This window comes from Chaetodon trifascialis, chromosome 22, assembly GCF_039877785.1.
Source record: "Chaetodon trifascialis isolate fChaTrf1 chromosome 22, fChaTrf1.hap1, whole genome shotgun sequence".
Classification (NCBI taxonomy): Eukaryota; Metazoa; Chordata; class Actinopteri; order Chaetodontiformes; family Chaetodontidae; genus Chaetodon; species Chaetodon trifascialis.
In genome coordinates, this window is record NC_092077.1 from 15,457,837 (window position 1) to 15,484,832 (window position 26,996).

General features: G+C 44.8%; 3 protein-coding genes across 3 annotated transcripts; 2 read left to right on the forward strand and 1 right to left on the reverse strand.

Moving 5' to 3' along the window:
• Positions 1 to 21: 21 nt before the first annotated feature.
• On the forward strand, positions 22 to 3,782 carry washc3 (WASH complex subunit 3). Its single transcript, XM_070992418.1, has 7 exons — positions 22 to 224; positions 573 to 671; positions 769 to 834; positions 931 to 1,068; positions 1,709 to 1,825; positions 1,912 to 1,976; positions 2,089 to 3,782. The coding sequence occupies exons 1-7, from the start codon at positions 174 to 176 to the stop codon at positions 2,186 to 2,188; spliced, it is 636 nt and encodes a 211-aa protein (XP_070848519.1). The 5' UTR covers positions 22 to 173; the 3' UTR covers positions 2,189 to 3,782.
• Positions 3,660 to 7,592, reverse strand: dram1 (DNA-damage regulated autophagy modulator 1). The gene is made up of 7 exons (XM_070992417.1): positions 7,178 to 7,592; positions 6,719 to 6,786; positions 6,350 to 6,492; positions 6,082 to 6,259; positions 5,816 to 5,874; positions 5,093 to 5,185; positions 3,660 to 5,005 (listed from the first exon to the last, which is right to left on the reverse strand). Exons 1-7 carry the CDS (start codon positions 7,306 to 7,308, stop codon positions 4,961 to 4,963), a joined length of 717 nt encoding a protein of 238 aa, XP_070848518.1. The 5' UTR covers positions 7,309 to 7,592; the 3' UTR covers positions 3,660 to 4,960.
• Positions 7,593 to 9,499: 1,907 nt separating this feature from the next.
• On the forward strand, positions 9,500 to 25,533 carry gnptab (N-acetylglucosamine-1-phosphate transferase subunits alpha and beta). Its single transcript, XM_070991715.1, has 21 exons — positions 9,500 to 9,793; positions 10,444 to 10,529; positions 10,948 to 11,067; positions 11,527 to 11,577; positions 12,178 to 12,380; positions 13,878 to 13,942; positions 14,109 to 14,243; positions 18,010 to 18,171; positions 18,257 to 18,436; positions 18,755 to 18,925; positions 19,012 to 19,135; positions 19,221 to 19,436; positions 19,653 to 20,695; positions 20,775 to 20,974; positions 21,050 to 21,269; positions 21,391 to 21,504; positions 21,650 to 21,735; positions 21,839 to 21,937; positions 22,035 to 22,202; positions 23,131 to 23,221; positions 24,776 to 25,533. The coding sequence occupies exons 1-21, from the start codon at positions 9,632 to 9,634 to the stop codon at positions 24,845 to 24,847; spliced, it is 3,768 nt and encodes a 1,255-aa protein (XP_070847816.1). The 5' UTR covers positions 9,500 to 9,631; the 3' UTR covers positions 24,848 to 25,533.
• Positions 25,534 to 26,996: the final 1,463 nt, after the last annotated feature.

Here is a 26,996-nt window from a genome sequence, read left to right on the forward strand (position 1 = left end):
GGAAGTATCCTCCTGACGTTTGTGACGTTGCGACGTGATCACACAGTCCAGTGTCACATGAACCGTCTGACAGAAAATATTTTTATGTGGCGTTTTCTGCCTTTTTGCTGTGAAACGTCCGGCTATTAGAGCTGAAACTGCACTACAACCTACAGGAGGTCTACTAATCCAACATGGACGAAGACGGCCTGCCGATTGTGGGGTCTGGCGTTGATCTTACCAAGGTTGGTATTTAGCTTAGCTAATATTAACGGTAGCTAACCAACGATAAGCTATTTTAGGAGGAAATGGGAAGAAACGGGTCAAAACAGTGCCCAAAAACGGTTCTCCCACGGCTTAATATATGAAACTCTCCATTGCAGCTCTTTAATGTTCGTATGAATTATTTGACCGAACACCGTTAAACATGATGAAACTGTCTGGTTTACTGAACTTTAGCAGCAGAACCGCTTTCACAACGTCCTGCAGTATGTTGTCAGTTCTCCAGATTTCGTGACATATCCGATCCTTTGACCTGATGACAGATTTGATTGCAGAAACTGGTGATCAATCTTAAACCGTGTCCCCTTCAGGTCCCTGCTATTCAGCAGAGGAGAGTCGTTGCCTATCTCAACCAGTTTCTTGTGCACACGGTCCAGTTCCTTAACCGTTTTTCCACGGTTTGTGAGGAGGTTTGTACATCTTCTTTACTCTTATCTCTGAGCATGCCTCTGCTGACCTGCATAACACGTAGATCACGTCCTGAACGGTCAATCTTCTTTTCCACAGAAACTTGCAAACATATCTCTCCGCATACAGCAGATTGAAACAACCCTGTGCATTTTGGAAGCCAAGGTGAGTTGCTGAGCCTCTGCGGTCATTCTGTATGCTCTATACACACGTCCCACCCATGCACTGATCACTTATCGAATATCGCTGTGCTCTGAGCAGTTGTCCTCCATTCCTGGGCTGGAGGACGTCACAATAGATGGACTTGGTCAGCGGCAGCCTGCTCAGGCTAATGGACCCACAACCACCAATCAGAGCCAAACAGATGGGCTGCCAGCCGAGCCCCGGCCTCCCCCAGAGGTACACTGACATGCACACAAGCAAGCATATGGTGTTTTTCAGCATGCAAATGCATTTTATGTAGATTCACTGGTCAGTTCCTGAAGCAGTTCTTATAAATAAATCTGCCAAGCGTGTATGTTGCACCCAAAGGAACAGCTTGATATTTATACTTCTGTATGTAAAGGTTAAACAAAGCAAATGCAATGTACTAATTTGTGAGCTTTTCATGTGCTGGTATGTGGATTTGGCGTGAGCCAGGCTAGCTGTTTCCACCTGTTTCCATTCTTTATGCTAAGCTAAGCTAACTGGCTGCTTGCTGTAGCTTCATATTAAAGTGAACAGACATGAGTTGTGTTGAAATTCTCATCAAACTCTGCAAGAAAGTGACCAAGCAAAACCCAAACTGTCAAACTATTTATTTACCGAAAGATATAAGGTGGCAAAGATGAACTTAAGCGCTGTAAAGCGTGTAGAAACACAAACAACACAGATGTAGCTCATCAGTGAGATCTGATCATGAAACTCTCACAAACTGTGCAAGTTGAAAACCCAGAATAGCAAATATCAGAAATGCAAACCCAGGTACCACTTTCACCCTGTGCTATCTCAACACTTGTTACTTCCCTTGCCTTATTAATTTGTATATTTCACGTTGCAGCCCGCTCAGGCTGCACCAGAGCCTGCAACCACGCAAAAAGCAGAAGCAGCTGCAGAGAATGTCATGACGGTGGCCAAAGACCCACGTTATGCCCGATACCTGAAAATGGTTCAAGTGGTAAGCCGTCACTAACATCCGCTCAGGGACTACAGGGATAAAGAAATGTGTGTTTTGTGTCTCACTCCATGTTTTATCTGTCACAGGGAGTTCCAGTGATGGCTATAAGGAATAAAATGGTCTTGGAAGGTTTGGATCCCAACTTGCTTGAGTGAGTGTTTCACTGATGGTGATCATATTTTAATCTGCCGGCCTTCGTGAAGATTTATTGTGCAACTTTTTATGAGGCTAACCGACAGCATTTCCTCCGCTGCCCATGACAGCACCCCGGACGCCCCCGTGCCCGACGGCGGAACGAGGAGCACAGAGGATCAAGACGTCGGCACCACCAGCTCCGACAGTGAATCGTCTTTCAGCGACTGACATCTGTCCCCGTCGCCGCCAAGCTTCCTGCAAAAGCCATCCATCGCTACCCTGAGCTTCTGTAGGCCCGTGCTCTGAAAGAGAGGGAGGTTGTTGTGAGCCTGAGAAGAGGCACCAGCGAGCGGGTGCAAACGCAAGTGCCTGAAACAGAAGAATCCAACCAGAGTGATTGTAATTTCAGCGCAAAACAGCTGAAATAGATCTGCTTACGGTCGGCCATTGACCTCCTGCGTTTTGATACATTTAGCATTTTCGACTAATTCTAACTGCCCCTGTTGTTTTTGTTAGCAGCCGGTCTCAGAACATGGCCGTAGCAAATCATTTTTTGTACAAAAAGGTACGATATAACGATATACTGTAGAAGTTGTTGGTCTGCTTCTGCTGTCACAGTCCACCACCTTTAAGAGATCATCAGTTCAAAGCTCTGCCTCTTTGTTCCGATAGAAGACGTATGTTGGACACTTTGAATGTTTAACACAAACACTGTGTGTGTGTCAAGGCCAGGGAGGAAATATCACAATAATCCACCAGTATGGACAGACAGCATATCACAGTAGCAGCCTGATAGGAAATTTCTATAAAGCAGCAGTTATTCTTTGACTTGTTGCTCTTTCGCCGGATGCTTAATCCTGCCGTTTCTTTCTTTATGTTGGAGCATCAAAAACTGGTTTTAATATGTTGCCATATCAGTACTATCCAAGCAGGAGTTATAAATTGGCGTCTTATTACACAATGCTGTCAACAAGTTGCCCTTGCGGAGCGTCATGCTTTACCACCTTTGTAACCACTACACAGTGAGGGGATACTTTCTTTTCACTGTCATCACCAATATTTGCAGGTGGCCATGATGGAGGAACAAAAACTACAGTCTGTTCAGTGTGAGGCCTGCTGGGTTGTGGTGTTTATTTTAGACAAAACCTCAGTGAATTTGGAAAGTATTCAGATCTCTTTGCTTTTTGCGCATATTATACATATGAGATGGATTAGTTTTTTTTTTTTTTTGGCTGTAAATTTACACACAATGATGTCAAAGCACATTTATGATACAGGAAAATGCTCTATTATATGTCCCAGATGAAAGACTCTGCGCTGCTTTGTGCACTCGCCTCGCTAACATTCCTCCATTGACATGTGTTTTAATGCCTGGACAGCGTCCTGCACATTAACTCTGCTGGAATGAAACAAACTTGCACTGAGAGTTTCATCAGTGACGAGCGCCACGTTAGAAAAAGTTTTTATGTGGTGACTGCGTTGGTCGTAGTTAAGACTCTTTATCGTTACATTCATCAGGACTCAAATAGCGAAGTCAAGAAACTGTGTTAAAAACACTTTAGCACAACATAAACTGTAGTTATGAGATGCTTATTACACTATATTGACTGTGAAAACTGAGTGTGGAGAAGTCTGGAAAGCACTTTGTTTACAAAAGCAAGAAGTTTTGCATCTGTAATAAACACTCAAACCATTTTCTTAAAAAAGGAAGGATCTTTATTTTGCAGGTCTTCGTAATCTGTGCAGTACATTATGTCACAGTACCAAAACAAAGTAACTGGATTAAAAGAAACTTTCCCTTGTGAATACATTCTCTGTAGTGAACAGGTGAATCGTCTGTGTTCATGTGACCTCCGTTCTGTCCACTTACACATTGCAGCACAGGATTTTCTCCTCGAAAGTACTCTGAGACATGTCAGCTGATGTACTCGTTAAATTGGGTGACACGGACGCTATGACACGAAGCTCTGACCCCTTTCCTCAGCATGTCAGAAGAATAAGTTGAATGTAGTTTAAAGCATTTCAAAGGTTTTTCTTCATATGTTACATGTACCACTGCAAGAGATGCAGTATAAAGCACTGACTCCCAACCAGGGCCATCTTTCAGAGTTTTCTCAGATGATTACGTTTTAGGAGTGAAGGTGATGTAAACACTGCTCTAAGCCAAAGAATGAATGCCTCAAATTAAATTTGCCAGTTGAATTGAGCAAACTAACTTAAGCAGCCTAATTCCCATTGCATGAACTGCCTGCAGGCTGCAGCCACGCAAAATCACATCCATAGGTGCGCTGTACAACCGTTTAGCATGAGCTGTGTACAGTAACTCCCAGAACTCTGATCTGAAGGATCCATAGAAAGAGTTTTATCTGCCTCATCTGTCCTCACAACAGTAGAGATGCAAAGAAAACACAACTGGAAAACGCTGAAAATAAAAACACTTGGATTTTAGAAGTGGCAGCATTTGAGTAATAATCCCATTTCAAGTCATTTTTCATAATAAAATGAGCCTCTACAGACAGTATCAGTGAGAGATAACGGTTTAATCTCACCAGTTTCTCACAAAACGCCACTCGCGCTGTTTACCCACAGACAAACTTGGTATTAGTTTGAGTGACATTTCCTGTAGCGATCATGTGTTGACTGTGTGATGAACTTCTCTTATTAGCAGTCACAGGCTTGATAGGACGTGTCACACTGGTGTGGCAACATTCAAGAGCAAAGTGCAAAGTGACGTTTGACTGAACACCACAGCAGTAAGTACACTTCTAAAAGTGTAAAGATACAGGTCATGGTCAGCCAGCTCACATAAATAATGGACGGTATTCTACCAATAAATTCAGTCAAGTCATAGAAAACACAAAATCTTGTAAAAGCCTTGCAGTGTAAAATGCAAATGTACAAAAATCTTGGAGCGTTTCTTTTATAAAAATAAATGCAGCACATTTTTAAACTTGAAAATACTGATATTCATACAAAAGTCTGCAGGCGGTTGGAGACTGATCAAGACAGGTACTCGTACTCTGCTTGCACTCGTAAGGTAAACAGCTGTAGGGAATAAAAAAGAGAAATAAAGCCCTGCACGGCAATAAATAAAAAACAAACAAACAAGCGTTTGATGGTGTGATAACTCACTTTGAAATCGTCGATGTATGTGAGAAAGAAGCAGATGAAGCTGAAGGCAACGATCCACTCACATACAGCGCTGGCTAAGTGGAAGGGATAGTCCTGAAAGAGACGACAGATGCTGCAGTCAGTACACGCTCAACACCAGTGATGAAGAGAATGATGAAGGGCTACAACCACAATTATCAATAGATAGTTAATAGTTTGGTCTAAAAATGTAAAAATGTTGTCAAAAAATCAATCACAAATTGATTTCACATATTCATAAAGTCCAAGGTGGTTTTCACATAGCTTCTGTTTGTCCGACTATTAACTTTTCAAGAGGTTAGCCGTGACGTTTAGCTCACTACACTAATTCAATACATTACTTTTACTTTAGCTATTTCAAATGTTTTCTTCTTTTAACAAATATTGCTGACTATTTATACTTACGCCAACTATTTCAGCTGTTTATCCATTAATTTGAGCTATTCCAACTGTTTTTACATTACTTTTAGCTAGATTTAAACCATATATCCATTGCTTTTGGCAAACTATTTCATTTCTTTATCCATTACTTTTGGCTGACTGTCAACTGTTTATCCATTAGGTTTAGTTATAACCATATGTCCATCACTTTTCGCCATTCTGACTTCTCTGCTAGCTTGCAGAATATGTTTCACACACTTCATTGCAACACATTAAGGTGTGACTCAGGTTTGCGCTGATGCACGGTGATAATCTACAGCCTACCTTGTCATCTGTGTCTCTGTGCAGTGTGGTTTGTTTCACAAAGAACGCACAGATGACAGCTGAATTATCCATGAAGGAAAAAGACATTTACAAGGTTAGCACTCGTACAAAAGTAAGGAATATAGCATCATATGCATTTAATGGCGATGGCACTATCATGAACATATCAATAAGGGAATAATGGTGCAATTATAAAGCTGATTTCCAAAAGAAAATCAGGAAACCAGAGGATGTTTTTAACAGGTATGATTTGTGTGAAAGGATACTGGGGAAAAAGGCCAAAGTTGCAATGATGGTGATACCCAAACGCGCTCGACACACACTCATGGAGGACCCAAATGGATAAGCATGATATGATATAATGGACTGGAGGATTGTGTAACAGACACCAGAGACAAAGAACAGCAGAGCTCCTGCATCATGTGCTATCGTAACCGTTGTTTCCTGCAATTAACAAGTAGAAAAATGTGCCATTAAACATTACATTAAATTATTTTCTTGTGATTGAAATGTGCACCATGTGTGAAAACATACCTGGAAGGTCGCAACAATACACATCCCCAAACAGGACATCATCCCAACCACAAGAGCAGCCTTATTGAGACATGGACCCACCACTCTGGTTTCTGCACTCAGCTTCTCCACAAACTTGTACCTGGCATATATGGTGGCTGTTCCTGTGCAGAAAGTCACCGTGAATTTACCACAAAGTTTTAGGAACTTCTTAAAAAATCCTCGTGCATTCCAGCAATAAACCCCGCTTTCGTTTTCTTAAAAAGGGAATTGTGACTAACATCTTTGGGAAGCTTGCTTCTTGCCTTGGGAAAGCCCAAAGTTGCCTAATAGAGCTTACAGAGAGCTTACAGAGCAGACAGTGCAGATGTTCATGGGGGGTGAAAATACCTGCGCATGCAGAAATGAAAGTCATCAGGCCGAAAATGCAGCTCTCTGGGGGGTTTGCACCGGTGTCACTGAGCACAAAAGAGACGAGGCGTGTTGATAAAAGGCTAAATCATGACCTCCCGTTATTTGAGGCTGTAGGAGGCTGTTTTTTGTTGTTCATTTTCACACTTTAGCCGCATCCTCTTAAAATAAAAGTCTACAGTATAATATAGTATTTCTAATGGGAGAAGTGGGTAAAGAGATTATAACGCTGCACCAGTGCTACTAAAACAGCTGTTTGCGCAGCTGGACTTTGGTTATCAGCCAAGCTGAAGCGCAGGAAAACGAAACTAAACTCTGGCAGAACTCGTCTTGTTTTGCCAGAAGACTCAGGAAATAATGTCAGTGTCTCATATTTGAGTCGTTAAAGATCCGAGTTGCTCTGCCCATCTCTCAAACATGTGCGTAAATACAACTTACCTTATGTAGGGAAAGATTATGTCGACATCATGTCTGAAAAGCGCAATAAGGTAGGAAATGATGAAAGTGCCGGAGGACCAGACGACCAAAAACGCAGGCAGAAAGCACAGACCTTGCCTGAACCAAAACATCTTGGACGGATCTTTAAGCAGAAACTTCCAGAAAACCCTGCTAATGAGCGCAGTGAAAAGGTGCCATGCGATATGAATTCGCGTCCTAAGTGCCAGTGCAGGAGTAGTGCTGAGTCCGCTGAAGTCTCTGTACCGAGAGTCACATGGTGGCGTAAACTAAGATGATCTTCGCCTTTACAGTTTACAGTAATCTGTTCCCCAAAACGACTGCGTGTGATCAGACCGGCCCACGCAAGTAGGAGCTCCCGCTATGATCCTCCAGCGCTGCCTCCCTCCGCGTCACTGACAGTAAAAACCAGCAGTGGGGGAAGTATTCAGATCTTTCACTCAAGTATGAGTGGAAATACCACCATGAAAGTAGTTCCTACAATTAAAGTCTTGCACTTGAAGCTCCACTTCTGATCAGAAAACATGCGCTGTAACTCTGACAGTTTAAAGTGATCATTGTGCAGAATGGCACCTGCAAACTATTATCTAGCAGGATTTTGTAGTTTGTTTGTAGGTGCTTGCTGTGGAAGTGATTTTGAGTACTTTAAACTACTTTGGGTAGTTTGTCTATAGGAATGCATCATACAGAAAAACATTTGGACAATGAGTCGTGGGCTTTTGGGCTCCCTGATGGTTTGCGGCCCTGGAGAAGTTACCCCTTCTCCTGGTTGTTTATCTTTCTTTGGCTGCAAGTTCTGAATACTTGGGGGATAAATCTCTCCAGGATGGGAATTTTCTTGGATTAGATGGCAGGGAAAACAATAGGACACAGTCAGACGTATTGAGGGTGAACCTGGAACATCTGGTTCAGGCTCGAGTCCAGAAGTCTTTAACTCACACCTCTGAGGAGATTTTCTTACTTTCAGAGGAAAGCTGAGGAAGGAGTCCAAGTGGGGCCACTTCAGAGCCTCAGTTGTTGATGCAGCTATTGAAGCCAGCCAGTTCGTGACTTGGCAGCAATCTTAAGAAATTGTTGGTTGAAAGGGCCTTTTATCAGACTTTGTTAGCCCAGGGGACTCCTCACTCAGCAGAGAAGATGGCTACTGGCAGGCCAGTAAAACTGCAGCAAACTGCCATGGATTGGCTCAGCTCGACTCACTTTTGGTATTCTTTTCTCGATTTTGTTTTCCACTGCGGACAGTAGCCTATAAATGCATTCTTAGCTCATTGTCATAGTGACGCCACAGGAAACTGCCTTGACATCATCTTCAATGCCACACAAGCACAGGGACAATGGAGGATATCGGAGAGGTGGTGTTCTGGGCAACAAGACAAAAGTTTGGGAATCTGTCTATGCTGAACTGTGGTGATGTTATATACATGCATACATCTGCACAATGACTGCACATGCTGGAAACTGTGTACCATGGAACACTGAGATATATTATACATTTTAAAGCCTGAACTCATCATTCCTGTTTGTATGCTTGGGTTGGGTGGTCTGCCGTGTTCACCTGTGGACTTAACAACTGACATATTCTTATTTATGAAGCTCTTCTTCATCTTACCTAAGCCTATTTGCATTGTTCAGGGTTCTAAAGCAAGTACTTAAGAGTGGAGGCCCCCATATACAGCTATCATTGTGACCCCAACCCAAAACAGGAAGTTACATTTTTCTCTATTTTCTTTTTTACATCTTATCTGTAGTTCTGGTCCTCTTCTGTTCTTTTGTTGCATAGTATATTTGGTATACTTTTCATAGCTGGAGATTTGTATTTAATGTAGTTAATTAATGTAGTTACTTCAGGATTTAGGGAGACATATGGATTAGATTTCAACCTGAGAGGACAAACTTTTTTTTTGAATATGTCATGAGGGCCTCACTCTTCTGATAACATCAAAGCGAATGTTTATGCCATCTTTTTGTTTTTTCAAAGGGAATTTTTGTCCTTTAACTTTGCAATGATATATCTTAAAGATGCACCATTAGAAATAATTGAAATGGAAAGAAAAGAAAATGGATTAAATGGCTATGTGAAACGTGAATCTGTGTTGTGAATGTTGTAGTAAGTACACAATATCTTTTCAATTGGTTTTCCTTTTTTCTAAAGTTCAGTTTTTATTTTCATTTCCGTTAACTAAAAGTTTTAGTTTTAGTTTAGGGCAATCATAATGACCCTGAATGCATCACGGACACCACTCCTGTGCACTAGAGGGCGACAACGAGCCCGAAGTGAAAACGCGGCATGGCGGCAGCCGCGTCACCACCGTCGAGGAAGCGTGAAATGTATGGTTGTCATGTGTCACGCAGTCTGGCTGGTCAGCTGACAGATCCGGGTCGCCTGTGATGTTTACTTTCTTTGTTTAGTGAGTTAACCTGCGCTTTTTTGAATGAATGCAGCGCTATGCTTCGCCAAGGAGAACCATGGTAGTCGTCAACTCGGTGCTCAAGCTGTTGCAGAGGCAGACGTACACCTGTCTGTCCCACCGATATGGACTCTACCTTTGCTTCGGGGGGCTCGTCCTCATGATAGTTTCCGCCTTTCAGTTTGGAGAGGTGGGCTACTTCTTTTTCTGTTAACGCCAGCCACTTTCTGGTAACCGTTGTTGTTGATTGAGCTTACGTCAGTTGCTCGACCGCTGCGTCTTCGTTCTGTTGTATTGAGACACAGTCTCACCAGACTCCAGTCAAAATTCTGGTGTTTAAAGCGATCTCGCTTTGTAGCAAATTTACGCATCTGTACATACTTATTTGAGACATTTAATGAATAATTACGATGTTCATGCTAGTTCGGCATAATAATCAATTACTTAATTGTACATTTTCAAAGGAAAGACTCAAATCTCTGTAAGAATGGACTCTGAGGCTTGCTAACTGACAGCCCTCCACGTTGTAAGTTAACCATTTTTGTTAAGGAGGATTTGTGAGTGTAAATGTGTATTTTGTATTATAGCTTGTGCTTTTATGGTGGTATTTGGATATTTATTAAATCGAAGAGCTGTTTCTAAATATCCTCAAAATGTTAAGAAACCCTTATATTGTGCATCTTATTTACCTGTGCAGGTAGTTCGTGAACAAGGAAACAGCCCTGTTTTGAGTATGGATTAGTGTGGCCTTGGCTGTGTGTGAAACTTGAGAGGTAGCAACATATGGAACAGTTTGTCCTCGGGGGCTGTGTCATCTAAAGTCCCCTCCTCTTCATACAGGTGGTGGTGGAGTGGAGTCGAGACCAGTATCATGTGCTGTTTGACTCCTACAGAGACAATGTGGGTGGGAAGTCATTCCAAAGCAGGTGAGCAAAAGACAGCATTAATGTTTCCACAGAAGGGTGCCTTGAACCCATCACAACAAAAGAAATACACGAATTTCACCATTGTCTCATTTATAAATATATGTGGATGCTGTTTTCAGCAGACTGTTTTTGCTCTCTGGTCTTACAGATACAAGTGCAAAATTTTCTTGTGCTGGGCTCAGAAGTAAAAACCCTTATTATTTTCAGAAATGTGAACGTGTAAACCCTCAGCCCACTTTCTGCAGAAACCTTTCATGCCACTTTGGACTGTTTGTACCCTTCCCTTGAGAGAAACGGGCGAGGTGTAACCATGCATGAATAAAAAATAATTCAGACTCGCTGCAGGAAAGTGTGCGCCGGGGAAGGAAGCGGGGTCAGGGCTCTGCAGTTTGATGTGAGTGAGTGTTTCTTTTTGCAGGCTCTGTCTGCCCATGCCCATTGATGTGGTGTACACATGGGTGAACGGCACAGACGTGGCTCTGCTGAAGGAACTGAAGATGGTCAAAGAGCAAATGGAGGAGGAACAAAGAGCTCTGAGGTAGCGGTGACTCCGCCGTCTGTGCGAATGTGGTGCAGTGAAGCGTGACTGTGAGACAGGATCAATGTTGGCTTGAACACGCAGCTGCAGTTAAATGCAAAGCTTAATTTTCTGCAGAAAGCGTTGATGTTGAAAAGCCTTCAGAGTCCAGTCAGCATTGGTGTGCGCGCTTGAGCTGTAGCATTATCATTTTCACTGTGATTGACCTGCGCAGGCATTGCCCCAGAGGCAGAGGGAACCTTGGATCAAAGGTTAGAATAAGTTCCTGCAGCTTGTCTCAGTAGTCTCTGAACCTTTCTTCTCCTCTCAGCTGCTAGCATGAAAACAAAAGTTTAAACAGTGCAGCTCCTCTGTTGACTGGCTTCTACTGAGATCTGCAGACAATGTTATGCTGTAAAGTGTTCTTACTTTAGGGATTATATGAAGAAAATAATAGGAATTTGCTGTTTTGTTGCACAGGGAACACCTGGGGAAAAATGCAAGTGAGACAACTGAAGTGCCAAAAGACAGGTGAGTCTGGAGATTGAGACGGTCCTCAGAGGTCCCAAAGTTAAGACTACATGCTTTGACACGTTTGTAACACATGAGAAACACCTCAGTGTAATTCAGTCACGTTCAGGTGCCCGACTTTGTGCTTGAGTAAAGCCTCCGAACGTCTCAGGCCTTCAAAAACACTGGAAGTGACTGTTAAGGTCACCGTGAAACAGCATTGTGAGAATGCTGAGTGTGATGTTGAAACAGGAAGTTGAGGTGCGTTAAACCACGAAGAAATGTCATTCAAGTGTAAACCGGTGGGATATCAGTTAGGGAGGAAAGAGCAGTTTAGTTTGAGGCGAGACAGAGTTTTCATTTTGATAACTGATTGTTTTTTAGTTCTAGGAATTAAAAGCAGGATATGAAGCTACAGAAACGTACGAATTAAGAATAACCGCAGCCACGAAGGGGAGCTCGATGCTACAAAGGAAGCTGTTTGCTGAATGTGTGAACTTCACGAACGTCATGCATGTGTTGGAGTGTTTCTACATGCAAGACCTTGAAGTTAGAGGAAGTCGTGTGAGAATACAAGGTCAAGATGCATTGACTGAAGTACAAATCTATATTTTTTTTCAGTGTGAAGCCAGAATGCCTGCTGTCCCACTGCATCATAGCGCCCATGCTGGCCCTGGACCCCGCTCTGCCGGCCAACATTACGCTCAAAGAGCTGCCAACGCTCTCGCCCTCCTTCTCTGCTGCCAAAGAGCTGCTGCTGATGAACAAACCCTTCCACCCGTCCACCACCGCCTCCGTGGTAGTCTTCCATTCGCAGGCTGACGGTAAACACGCACACGAGAGAATTCAGAAACAAAACGAGATCAGACCATTTCTAGTAACGAACGGGAGCAGAATTTGGCAGGAAACGATGCTCCCTGAGCGATCCCAAGCAGCGTGCGAGCGATTCTCCAGGGAGAGTGGTGTGATGACTGAACCCAGCAGGCACATTATCGCTGAGATAGAAATATTATTTACACCGCAGAAGATGTTATTTGAAGGAAGATTAATGAGTAACCAGAACTTGAGCACGCTGCAGCGGTGGGGCTGTGTTACCAGTAACATGCATGCAGCATCAGTGAACCGTACGGTGAAAGTGCGAGCTCGGCTCGGATGGTTTTATTCGATTTATCACAAACAACATGCACGTAAAGAGTCGCATGCAAAAGAAGAAGATCAAAACAAAAGACAGATTGAAGCAACACGTTGCCTGGACGTGCAGAGACTTTAACTGTGCAGGAAAATGAAATAATAGTAAAAAGAAAATCTGAAGACTGTTCAAATTTCTGCCCCCACACATTAAGATCCGACAGAACTACGTCTCTGAATTTTAGCAGGATTTTGACACCTGCGACTATTTGATGCCTTTTCTGTTTGAGCCTTTTAACACCTGATCTCCTGCTTCGTACTGAACCCTGTTAACACATAGCTAACCTTTTAAAAGGACTGTATGTGCACCATCACTGGCTGTCGTGGAACCAGCGGTGTGTCGCTGCGTTCGCTGACAGGACGTTGAGCAGACGACGCCTCTGCAGCATTTAGCAGCTCTGCAGCAGTGTGGATTTTCGATATGCATCATGCTGGTTTATGTTCAGTTTAAAGAGCTTTTAACTCAGTGTTATACCGCAGTTTTTTTTAAACGTGACACCCACACCAGGAAGTGACTAATTGGAACATTTTGATCATGAAGACAAACTCATCATTGACATGTTTGATTGTTGTTGGCGTCCGTAAAACAGCTGATTTTGCTCAAATGATGGTTTTTATAACCTCTTCAGTGTGGATGAACTGATTTGATGCTGCTTTTCTGCCTCAGTTGATACTTTTGTTGAATTTCCAAAGAGATAACGCTTAACAAATGTCAATTAAATGTTTAAAAATGACGTGTATCCTGTTTGTGGTGGAGTGAAGAACTCCTTCAGAAAGGTGAATAGAAGTCCGTTTATCAGCATATGATAAAAATGTCCCATGTTTTCTTAAAGCTGGCACATGATTTTCTAATTTTAACAAAGTAAACACGTCTCTGATGTAGGAGTGGGGGGCAGATTGAGCAGGCCCCCCCCTGCACAGCTGAGGCCAGTTATCTAAATGTTCCTTCCCAGTCCCGGTGTTTTAAATCATGTTGTTCACCATGAGTCGATCATGATGACCTTGATGTTTGTTAAAGCTGCAGGTTTTCAGCTGCAGGTGTGACTCTTAGGTGTGGAAGATGAAATCTTTTTACCTGAACATTTCCACCCTCTGTTGCTCACTGTTTCCTCGTTGCTTTTTTTTTTTTACAGCTGATAAAGCCTATACAGACGTGTCCAGAGAAGACCAGAAGTTCTCTGTGTCCAGATGTTACCTGGTGAGTTTGTATTAGCTGTTAAATGCACACTGACCTGTGAAAACATCTGCATCTGATCCTATCCTGTGTAAACTGCACAGCCCTTAATGACAGATCGAGGTCATTAAACGTCAGAAGTTGTTTTTCCTGAATGTTGAAATGTGCCTGTTTGCTGTGCGTTTTGCAGACGGCGGATAAAGAGGCTCCGGGGCTGATCCGCATGCAGTCTCTGGCCTATCTGAGCGGCTTTCCGGCATCCTTTAAGGAAACGGAGCAGCTGAGGGTCAAACTGCCTTCTGTCATAACCAGCAAGATCAAACAGGTAAAACACACATTTTTTTACTCAAACTTTTTCTTTTGTGTGGTTCCTCATTTCCTGGAAGATCTCTACTTTTTCTTACTCATCTGCAAGTGATCGATTCAGGATCACTTTTGATGCATTTTCCTCTTAATTTCAGTTTCAGAACAGCAGGTGGCAGAGTTTCACACCAGAAGACACTCTTTACTCTCATCTGTTTTATATTAATTGTATGCTGCAGAGATTGTGGATTATTTTCAAGAGGTATTTTGGAGGTATTGTCAGTGATGATGTAAAAAGCAACTTTATCATACCCGACTTTGCCACCAGGTGTCACTCTCGCAGCGTCTTAGTGCTGCTGCATCATCATCACCACAGACATGCACCGTATGTTTGTGTCTGCACAAATTAAAGGTCTTTTTATACATCATAGCAATCGTAATCCAAGAAAGCGCTAAACACAAATGCCGAATCTTCCCTGGGGGGGGAGGTCCTGCTAAATATGGGCTTTTTCTATTTTAAACATGTTCTGATGTGGATAAAGGGCCTCTGTCAGCTCTGCGGTCTGTCTGTCTAATAATTTTCTCTAATCAGAACTCTGCTCTATATTTTGAGAGGGAGGAATGCCAATAATGAGCGCGGATTACTCTGAAGTAATCAAAGAAAACATTACAGCGCAGCCCGGAGCGGCGCGACCCTGCAGGCGGCAGGACGGCCATGAGTCAACTGTTGTCCCGTCTTCCGATAATAAAGTCACATGGCTGCTTAGAATTAATGGCGACGGATTAGATAACATCTTTTATAACCGCCTTTTATGCTAAATGCAAAACAGAGGTGTGACGCAGCAGCTTGACTGCATCAGTGGACTCTTAAGAAGCTTAAAAATGATTTCCATCTCATTACTGTGTTTTAGAAGTAATTTGTCAATTTATCAATTAGTGGATCATTTTTTTAAGCAGTCATTCCCAAAAATGCCTGTTCCAGCCTCTCAAATGTGAGTATTTGCTGGTTTTCTTCGTCTTCTGGGAGAGTAAACTGAACATCTTAGTGTTTTGGACATCTTAAATTACGAAAACCTATTTTCATTACTTTCTGACATTTTATTGACCAAATGATGGTTTGAGAAAATTATCAGCATATTAATTTATAATGAAAATAGTTGTTTGTTTTAGCCCTGCCGTCTTTAAAACATCTGAAACATAAAAGTGTTGATTGGAGCTGCACTGTAGCTCTTTACACAGTAGTATTAACGGATTGAAGTACACAGTGTTTCAAATCAGGGAAGTTTGGGGTCAGTTTACAAATGATGAACATCTCTTCAAGGTTTTCTGAGGTTTCATTTGATTGCAAATGCACATTTATCCATCGAAATGAGGCTTGATAACCCTTTTATTCTACCCTTTTAAACACATCTCTCTGAGAGCTTCTTATTACACGCTTTCCCAGAACACAAATTTTAGCAAAGAGTAAACAAAGTTATACTGACTTTTTTTACTTCACTCGTATAGTTATACACAGAGAAACATACCCAGTCTGTGTGCTGTTACACATCATGATGTCACACAGTCTGCTTGTTTCCTTTTTTAAAAATCTATACAGCTAAACTGGGTACATCTGAAACCTGCAGATATTATAATAAGCATCACAGCAATACACACAGTAATACTGTATACGGTAGTGACACACAAACAGGTGGAGGAGCAGCGTCAGTGAACCTCGGGGGGGTCACTGTAACGTTGTATGTGATGACATGTAGGTTAAACGCTGTTAACCTACATATCATCATCAAACCCTGCTGTCCCTTCATTCCCTGCATTGTCCCCCAGCTCGTAGCCTGACAGGTCATGTGATAATAACCAGCGGCATTCAGGCTGTAACCTTAGCTGGCGGTGCAGGGGTTAACTGTACACAGCTGTTTGGAGTGGCGCGGCGCCAGCCAGCACGCCGAAAGGTCACAAGGATTGGAATGACCTTCCCTCTGTGACACGCCCTGTCGGCTCATGCACGTTTGCTTATTCCTGATTGGAGTCCAGTTTTCATCTTTTATGAGAGGGACAAGTTGGAAGAGGTGCTGCTCCGAGTCCAGGAAAAGAGGATGGAAAGTGTGCACGTGTGTGTTTGGTGTTTAAGGTGGGGGGGGGGATTCTTGGTACACGGGCCGCCACACAATGCACAGTTTGGATTTCAAGGTGCTTCCCAGTGTCGCCAGGCCGATTCTGTGAAAGAGGGATGATGTGCATAGTGTGGAGGGAGAGGTTCAGCAGTGAGAGTCGGCCGGTATTTATAGCTGGTGTTAGACTGAGGACTATAGTGATGAAAGCTGCCCCACAACCCCGATCATCAGTCCTGCCCCCCGTTTGTGCACAGGCCTGCATTGGAGTGTATTTTCATGTGTTTTGAGGAGCCTGCGGTCGTCCACACGGTGTCTCATCTCCACTATGAACCAAGATTTATTCCTCATACAGTATGTGCTGTGCCATACACACGAGGCTGATGAGCAATAAATAAATAAAGTAAGACAAACAACATTCCACAGGTAAACAGGTTGATTGGTTAGAGTTTGTCAGTAAATAGTGATGATGCTAATCACAAGTTCATCTGTCTGCGGAAACTAGATTGCTTTCAACACTCAGAGCATCAGGCCCGACAGGAGATGCCCGATGCGGCAGCTTCAGCTCAGATGTAGCCGCCTGTCGCGCCGCACGCCACCGCGGCTCCTCGTCTGCTCACACGGATCACTCACCACGGGGTTAATTGGTTTACACAGAGTGTCAGCTCAGTTTTTGCAGGCTAATTACGTTTTCTGTTGCCGCTGCAGTGACACACAGCGACCACAGTTTATAACATGAGGAGAGTAAAACTCACACGGGACGTTTTGATACTGTGCTGACGATTACCTTAAGCTGCTGCCTGGAGGACGTGACAGTCAGCTGATGAGCCAACAAAAAAGAATCAGCTCTCCACACTTAAGTCACACTGTGACTGTGTGTGTGTGTGTGTGTGTGTGTGTGTGTGTGTGTGTGTGTGTGTGTGTGTGTGTGTGTGTGTGTGTGTGTGTGTGTGTGTGTGTGTGTGTGTGTCAGAGCATTATCAGGACTATGAGGAGAGCTATAATAAAGATGGCAATGTGATCCGGGGCTTGCTGTCTCCTGGCTGCTCCCCGCCGGGTTTACAAGACACAGCTAATCCTCCTCACCTAAAAACAGGAGCAGAGGAAGAGGAGCGAGTCGAGGCAGAGCACGAGTTCAAGCGAGACGTTTGGGATCGGTGTCAGATGATGGAGGGAGACGGGCTGAGTGTTTTCCCGGGAAACTTAGAGTTTGAGGGATGAGACAGGCGGTTTGAAATGGGCAAGGCCAGGGGAATCACACACACACACACACACACACACACACACACACACACACACACACACACACAGAGTCCCCCAATGCCTCACATAGCTTTCCAGAGATCAGACAGAGAGCCATGGAGAAGAGGTGACATCACAGAATTTTCCGAAACCTCTTTAATCACACACACACACACGCAAACACACACACACACACACACACACCCTTGCTGTTGTGACTGGAGGCTGCGGCAGCTAGCAGATGCCTCCACACAGGCATCATCGCTGCTTTGATTTGACCTCTGCAGCTGCGGGGTCAGAGGTCACCGGCTTCTTGTGATTTTCATCCACAGTCTTTCAGACACGTGTCCGTCTGTCTGTCCTAATGCTCGACTGATGTCTCTGTCACAAGCTGTAGCTAAATTACGTCACTAAACTTGTGACTTCTTTGTCCCTCAGTTCGAGTTGTACTCTGAGGCCAGCATCGCTCTGCTCCACCTGAAAACCCCGCAGGATTTCACCGATCTGACCCAGCAGGCTAAGAAGAACCTGACCCTGGATGGAAAAGAGTTAACCATCAGCCCCGGCTACCTGTTCTGGGACCTGACCGCCATCTCACAGGTACGGCTGGCCCTCCCTGTCATGACATTTAAACCCTCTCAGCTGTCCATTATGAGCACTGTTTAGCGTTCGCTCCTCTCTCCAGTCCAAACAGGATGAAGACGTGTCAGCCAGCCGATTCGAGGACAATGAGGAGCTCCGCTATTCGCTGCGCTCCGTGGAGAGACACGCCCCCTGGGTGCGACACGTCTTCATCGTCACTAACGGCCAGATTCCCTCCTGGCTCAACCTGGATAACCCCAGAGTTACAGTTGTCACACATCAGGTAAAAGTTAAGCCTCTGCGCTGCACTCTTTAATGGGCACTGATGGTTAGCCTGTTTTTACTGGCTCCTAACGCTTTGCAATGCATTTAAACCCAAACAGAAAAGCACCAAATGACACAACTTATTCGTAATACATTTTTGTCATACTGGAAAGAAGCTGATCTGAAAAATATGGTTAAATTGCACGTTATGGTTGTATTAAAAAGCTTTAAACAGCCAAATCTGCAAACTGGCTCAGTGAAGTCTCTTTCATCACACAAACTATGCTTTGTATCGGCTGGAAGCGACATGTTTAGCTTATCATTATATGTTTTCCAGGATATCTTCCAGAACCACAGCCACCTCCCCACGTTCAGCTCCCCGGCCATTGAGGCCCACATCCACCGCATCCCAGGGCTCTCCCAGAAGTTCATCTACCTCAACGACGATGTGATGTTTGGCAAAGACGTGTGGCCGGACGACTTCTACAGCCACTCGAAAGGACAGAAGGTGTGAATGCAACATCCAGAGCGCTGTAGTGTACTGGTTTAGTACACTGTACATGCTAAGACTGGCCTTTCCTCTTGTCCCTTTAGGTGTACCTCACCTGGCCTGTCCCCAACTGCGCCGAGGGCTGCCCAGGATCTTGGATCAAAGATGGTTACTGTGACAAAGCCTGCAACAACTCCGCCTGTGACTGGGATGGAGGAGACTGCCTCGGTAAAGACATCTGCATCGTCTCTCCTGTATCGATAAGCTAATTTGTTTCAGTCACGTCTGATATGTTGTTGCTGTTCTCTGACAGGTGCAGCGGGGAACAGTCGGTTCGCGGCAGGGGTCGGCGGCGGTGGGCCCGGCGGACCTGGTGCACAGGTGTGGCAGTTTGCAGGTGGTCTTGGAGGTCTTGGGGGGACGTCCTACTGTAATCAAGGCTGTGCCAACTCCTGGCTGGCAGACAAGTTCTGTGACCAGGCCTGCAATGTGCTCTCCTGTGGTTTTGATGTGGGAGACTGTGGACAAGGTGAGTCAAAGAAAACAGATGCTAATGTTGATGTGTTGATGCTGCGGTGACTTCATAACAGTAACTCAGATTAAAGGAGTGGTCAGGTTCTGTAAAACAGTAATTCAATCTCTAACAAGTATTGTAATAGAGCCTGACAGAATTTAATGATTATAAACTACCCAAAGCAGTTTTTATATCGCCTTATCCTTTATCGTCTTTTCGTGCCTGTTGTAGAGCACTTCGGCCAGCTGTACCATGTGACCCTGGTGAGGAATCAGAGCCTGTACTCCCTCCCAGGAGGTGAAATCAGGCCATATTTCACCTTCGACAGAGTGGCTCGCAGAGTCTCCGAGGCCCACGTCAGCGACAACGCGGTGGTTCGCCACACCTCTGTCGCCAACAAGTGGAAGACCATTCACCTGCTGCTCCATCCGGGCCACAACGCCACCCAGATCCAGTACAATCTCACTTTCCAGAGAGAAGACAACACAGAGTTCACAATGAGCTTCAGTGTAGCTGTCGACACCCGCTCAGTACCCGAAACCAACGTGTCCCAGGCGGCGAGCAAAGGCGCCGGCAAAGAGCCGAAGCCGACCGTGACTCCAGAGCCACCGTTCCCGTTCTCAGATATTCCTGAGGACAAACGGGGTCCTAAGATCCAGAGGAAGCAGCCCGGTGAACTTCAGGTTGTCATAGAGGTTCCTTTGCTGAATGTGTCTCTTCTGCCAGCTGATGTGCAGACTGAGCTGCAAAAGCTGGAGGAGAAGCTTCTGATTGGTGACATCACTATGAAGGGTTATAACCTCACAAAAGGGGAACTTCTGAAACCTTACAAGACGCTGGCTCAAAAGCAGCGGGTCTCACGTCCAATTAATGAGGGTGCAGCCAAGGTCCGGGAAAAGCCTTATAAAGACTTGGAGGGAGAGCACGTGGAGGGAAAACCACCCGTGGAGGAGAAAGCTGGAAATATCCCGGAAATATCCAGGAAAAAAGTGGCTGTGCAGGAAAAACTTGTCACTCCTCTTATCCCAGTCCATATCAATGACAAGCATAAGGAAGATTTTGTTCCCGAACATCATAATCTGAACGCTGTGATCGAGAGGCCTATGACTTCCAAACTGCTAAGCAGCATTTCCAAAACCAAGAGCGCCGAGAGTCAGGCAGAGCCAGCCGACGCTGGAGGAGCTCCAGTGGGGAGGAGACTCCAACACTTCATCTCCTCAGACAGAGGCTTCCTGCCGTGGGAGAGGAGGAAGTACTTCCAGGAACTGCTGGAGGTCAGTAGGGGCTACAACTTCCACTTTCCCAGTCATTTTGATTTCTTTGAATATTCATTTCTCTGCGTTGACCCTGCAGGAAGAGGAGCGCCTGCAGAGAGAGCTGTCGTATGAGACTGACGGTGCTGCCACCGGCCGAAGGCTGCAGGACACTTTCGCCGACTCGCTGCGCTACGTCAACAAGCTGCTCAACGGCCAGTTTGGATTCACGTCCCGCAAAGTCCCCGCACACATGCCTCACATGGTCGACCGTCTCATCATGCAGGAGCTGCAGGACACGTGAGTGTGGTGCCTCCACTTTTAGGTATCCCTGAAGAGGCAGCGCCTTAAACTGCTCTGCGCTCCTTCCCGCAGATTCCCGGAGGAGTTTGTTAAGACGTCAGCGCACCGTGTTCGCCACTCAGAGGACATGCAGTTCGCCTTTTCCTACTTCTACTTCCTGATGAGCGCTCAGCAGCAGCTCAACGTGTCTGAGGTGTTCGACGAGATCGACACCGACCACTCGGGCATCCTGTCCGACCGGGAGATCCGAACTCTGGCCACAAGGATCCACGAGCTGCCGCTTAGCCTCCAGGTGGGTCCTAGCTTTGATACGTCTTCTCTAGCGAACATGAGGCTTTGAGAACGGCCAGAATGTAGTTTACAAGAATACTTCTGATTTTTGAAGTACCTGCTTGTGTGTTGCTTTGTTCTAGGACCTGACAGGGTTGGAACAGATGTTGATAAACTGCTCTAAGACTCTTCCAACTAACCTGACCCAGCTCCACCTGGTGAACCCAACTCAGGAGGCCTACTATGACCCCAGCATGGTGAGCCATGCTTGAAATAAAGGGACAGGAAAATGAGCTTAAATTGATATTTCCTGTTAAAAACCTCATATCCATAAATCTTTGTAATTTGTTTTCTAAGATGACATATTTGACTAATATTCTGTGCTTTTTTTTAAATCCGCAGCCTCCTGTCACAAAAGGCCTCATCTTGCACTGCAAACCCATCACAGAGCGTATCCACAAAGCCTTCAGAGACCAGAATAAGTACAAGTGAGATCTTAACTGCTGTTTGTCCGTCTGACAGTTCAAAGTCAGATATTCTCTCCTGCTTTGCTTCGCTGTTGCTGCTGCTCACATGTCCTCTGTTGGACAGGTTTGAGATCATGGGGGAGGAGGAAATCGCTTTCAAGATGGTGCGGACAAACGTGTCCCATGTGGTCGGCCAGTTAGATGACATCAGGAAGAATCCCAGGTGGGATTGGCGGAGAAGATTTTAATTTTAGTTTACCTGTTTACAATATTGGTTGTCAAACTGCACTAACGTCTGAATTTTCTCTGATCCCCAACAGGAAGTTCATCTGTCTGAATGATAACATTGACCACAGCCACAAGGACGCTGCCACCGTGAAAGCTGTGCTGAGAGACTTCTATGAGTCCATGTTCCCGCTGCCGTCCCAGTTTGAGCTGCCCAGAGAGTACCGCAACAGGTTCCTGCACATGGAAGAGCTGCAGGAGTGGTAGGACACGACGTTTAGATCAGGAGATTTTGGACAGTTGTACTCTTTGCTCTTAGTACTGCTGTGTCATCCTCACATGGCTGCTAGCATGACTGTGACTTTTGCTATCTGGAGGCTATTTTTTGATGAATCAATTAATGGTAAAAAAGTGTCCCGACATGCTTATTTTGTCCCACCGACCGTCCAAAAGCAGAAGCAGTGTACGCTGATAGAAAACAAGGAATAGCTGGAAATCCTGACATTTGAGAGAATGGAACAAGCGCACGTTTGACATCATATCAAGTGACAAACTGTAGATAATCGACATGGCAGAACATTAATTTTCTCATGACAGATTAAGTTGACAGTGCAGTTATTAATGGTTGAGAAGCACTCATACCAGCCCCAACACTTTCCCCCCCGAGCGGCCTTCATGTGAGTTAAGAATCTGTGGCTGTCACCACATGGGACTGAGCGCTGCCAGGCCGGAGCGGTGGGAATCCCTCTGGGGCTTCAGAGGGTTTTCGTCAGGGATCCTGCTCCTTTATTCTGGGGGCTTCAGCTGGAGAATGCCAGCCTTTAAAATTAGACCAAGCCGCTTCAGATCAGTCGCTAGCTGCAAGATGCTTGTAAGATCATCACACCGCTCAGCCTCCCGCCTCCTCCCCTCCCTCTCCACCTCTACTGTGTCTGAGCAGTAAGTAAGAGACAGATGGTGTTGGGTGATGTCACCTCGTCACCCCGTTGCCCCGCTGCCCTCTGCATGCTGCATGTTTCCTCCTCGTTACATCAGAGCAGGACGAGCCTCCAGTGAGACGTGCCACCGCCGATATTTCTGTCACCCAATCAGGAAACACATTTTATTTCATCTGTACCTGCTGGTGCAGGATGGGATTACGAAAGATCTTTATTTTAAACTAAATGAATTGTTTTTTTCCTTTAATCTCAGGCGAGTGTATCGGGACAAGCTGAAGTTCTGGACGCACTGTGTCCTCGTGACGCTCGTCGTCTTCACCATCATGTCCTTCTTCGCCGAACAGGTCAGTGTGTCCATCTCGGACCACACACGGTTTATTTACACATTCAGATGAAGACACTCAGGACGCTCGCCCGCACACCTCTCTGTTTCCATGATTCACGCTCGAGCTATGATTCAGACCTTGGCTTCCGAAATTCCACTTGGAGGCGCGTCCGTCTCATGTGTCGCGCTCGTATGACCGGCCAGGACCTGACTTTTCAGAAATGAAAGATGCCCGGCAGTCCTCCGTGAAACACGAGTTGTCTGTCTTTGTTGGCATTCATCATGCAGAGCTTGTATTTACTTTAACGTTCTTTGCTGCCAGATAAGTGGGATTTCTAGCCGGAAGAACGTCCAAAGAACACTGTAGCAGAGGATTTTTAAAACAGGATCGTGTTCTTGGACCACTTTGCTGTGAAATGCTTCTGGACAGAGAAGAAAAAATAACGCCAGGAATTGTTTAACAGATACTGTCCGACTCTGTTATCAGGCACTTCCCTAAATCCGTAGGTTTCCTGTTTCTCCTCAGCGAACTTAAAGAAAGGTTAATAGTTGCGGTGACCTTAGGAGAATTTCCCCCGCGGCGACCCGTGGGACCAGCGCTCCCTGTTGAGAATGTGTCAGACTTGTCTGGAGTCTCTGCCACCACACACAAACACACCTGATGTCTCTCTGGCACCGGATGAGTCTGGCTGTCCTGCTGATGATTAAGGGAGAGATAGTTTGAGTCGTCTTAGTTGAGTTTAGATAAGAGAGATTAAACGCGTCCAGAGGGAGGTGATTTTACTCTGCTGGCCGACTTCTAAGAATATCTTTGCTGGGGTCATCAAAGGTCTGAAGGGAATTGGTGTCAAAGTCCTTTTGAGATACACAGTCTTAATTACAGGTCACCATTTTGGGAAATGTGCTTATGTGTTCTCTGCTGCAGAGTTAATATAGATGAGAACATCAATACCATATCTGTCCGTTAGCAGTCGGTTAGCTTAGCATAAAGACCGGCCTGCCTGGCTCAGCCTGACGGTAACTACATCCGCCCACCTGTCAGTAATTAACTCTTTATGTCTTGTTTGTTTAATCAGTGCAAAAACCAGACTGTAAAACAATTGTGTGGTGAAACTCCAGGAAGTTAAGTTACTGTTCACCGTCATAAATAATCACGTACTTCACTGATTTATTGTTTTAGCATTTCAGATTTTGTACAGAATACATGATATAAGTGTTAGTATTTAGTGAGCTTTAGAGGTGCTAGTTGGTGGATTTTTTTTAAGTCTTTATGCTAAACAAAGCTAATGTGGATGATCCTCATTGACACAGAAACAGGAGCAGCTTTGCATGTTGTTAATTTATAAGGTTCCGCTCCAAATACTTCATGGTTACTACATGGAGAGAGCTGTTGATCTCTTTAGCTAACTCTCTGCTGAATAAGTGAATAAGCGTGTTTTCTGAGGTGTAAACCCCTCACCCTTCGACAGCAGAGTCATCCTCGTGCTGTCAGGCAGCACAAAGCGTTTCTTGTCTGTCCTTCGCTGCTCGCAGTTTCTAATTATGCCACTTCCTGTCTTCCCTCTCGCTGCAGCTGATTCTGCTGAAGCGAAGGCTGTTCCCCAGGCGCAGAGCGAACCGGGACAGCAACCCCGAGAGGGTGTGACAGAGGAAGACTTCCCTCTCCTCTCCTCCCTTCACCTCAACCTCCACCCTTTCTCCCCTGCTCAGTGGAGAGGATTCAGAGCGGGAGACCGGGTGGGAACAGGAATCTGAAGTCCGCGATGCTCGTGTTGCGTCAGCCCGGACCGAGGTTAGAGACTCATGTGAGAGATGGTGATGAAAGGTGTTTCTGAAGATGATGGATGGGGCTGCCCGGTGACAGGAATGGCAGCCAGCATGAAGACGCCCGTAAATCCTCTTTTCCTCCGTTGGGGGCATCTAAGGCTTTTGTACGACACCCTTGCATACACAAACAAACACTCCCTCCACACTGCACCTCCCGCCCTCGCCGTGCCATTGATTGATGTGCCGTTAAAGTGTGAAACATTCGATAGCAGCCGGTCAACACTCCCTCTGTTTGCACGCGGGCTGCAACTTTTGCGTTTAAAGCTCAAAACGATTGGCAGATGGATCAGTGAAGCCGACTGACAGAGAACAATCTGTTTTGATAATCGATGAATCGTTTCAGTCACTTTTCAAGGAAAAATTCCACAAATCTGTGCTCTTTGCTTCTCTGTGTTTTATATCCTCATACGTTTAATGCCGTTGGATTTGGGACTGTCACCTTGGGTGCTGGGAAACTGTGATTTTCACAGTTTAATAGACAAAAGAATTAATTGATTAATTGAATATGAAAAAAATGGTACTTGCGGCCGTGTTTGTGTTTGGCTTTTACTGCTTTGGCTTCATTTTAAAGAAATGAAAGAAGAAGTACATATAGGATGAATTAAATTATTCATTTAAAGGTCCTCTATTTTGCTCATTTTCAGGTTCACACATTTATTTCGGGTGTCTGCAACAAAGTGTTTACATGCTTTAATGTTCCAAAAAGTCCCAGTCTGCTCCGATTGGTCAGCTCCGACAGGCCTGAGCAGGCACCGTCCACCATGTTTCCGCGTCAGCTGTCGGGGGCGGTCACTGTTTAGTTGTAACACAATGACTTTTGTCAGTGGAGTTAGTGTTTTGATACTTTCACAGTATTTATATGGCACCTAGGCCTGCTTTGTAATGAAAAACGATAAGGAAATATGGGACCTTTAAGTGTTGGCTGTTTGTTGTCTTTAAAAACATGAAAACTTGAAGTGCCTTCGTTGTTCATTCCTGCTTGTTTGAACAGTTTTCTTTATCTCCTGTTGTTGTTGTTGTTTTTTTTTTTAAATGTCTTCTTATAAATGTTAGCCACATCACACTCTAATCTAGTGATGTCCTCTGAGGATGAGTGGGATACAGGATAATATGGTTATCATTCTTAATGTGGTGCAAATGTAAGTGATACTACAGCTTTCATCGCCACCTGTGTGCGTGTCCCTGTGGGACTCAGCAGGCTCGCTACTGTCTGAAATTCAGACCCCGTCAGCATGTTCTGTAACTTATTTTGATTGTATTGTGACGGTGAGCCCAGTGACTGATGCATCTGATTTGAACGCCGCAGAATGTAAACATGCCTTCAGACAGTGCTCGGTAACTTTTTCCTCTGAATGTCAGTTTTACAAAGTCCTTTATTCTAACGACAGAAGTGGAAGCGACTGCTCAGTCATGTGGTGTACAGTGTGATGTCAGCAGCGTGGCAGGCGGGACGATGAGGAACGCATCTGGAAATGGGATTCTTCAGATTGCATTAGTTCAGTGGCTCCTCTGACAAATAAAATGTGATTTGGTTCCAGTCGTGTTTTTGTCTCGTGTATGTACGGCTGTAGCTTGAATGAGTCACTGCGTGTCACTGCTTGCTATCTTACGGCATCTTTAGCAGTTCCTGCTTTGTACGTATTTGGTCCGAAACCAAAGTATTTGGACACTGAAATTTTGACCTGATGGTGGCAGTAGAGCAAAAGTTAAGAGTCAGACAAGTCATTTCTTCTTCTGTCCTGCCCAAAGTAGTTCAAAGTAGCTCCACCCCAACTAACAGTAAGCTATGTGCACATGGATGTACCAGTCTAATGTTTACAGTACTGTACATTTGTGCAGAATGCATACTTTCACTTCTGATACTTCACATTTTGCTGATACTTCTGTACTTCCTGCCGTATGATTTTCTCTATAAATATACTGTGTTGGGATTTCAGGGTCTGAGTGCTTCTTTCACCACTGACAAC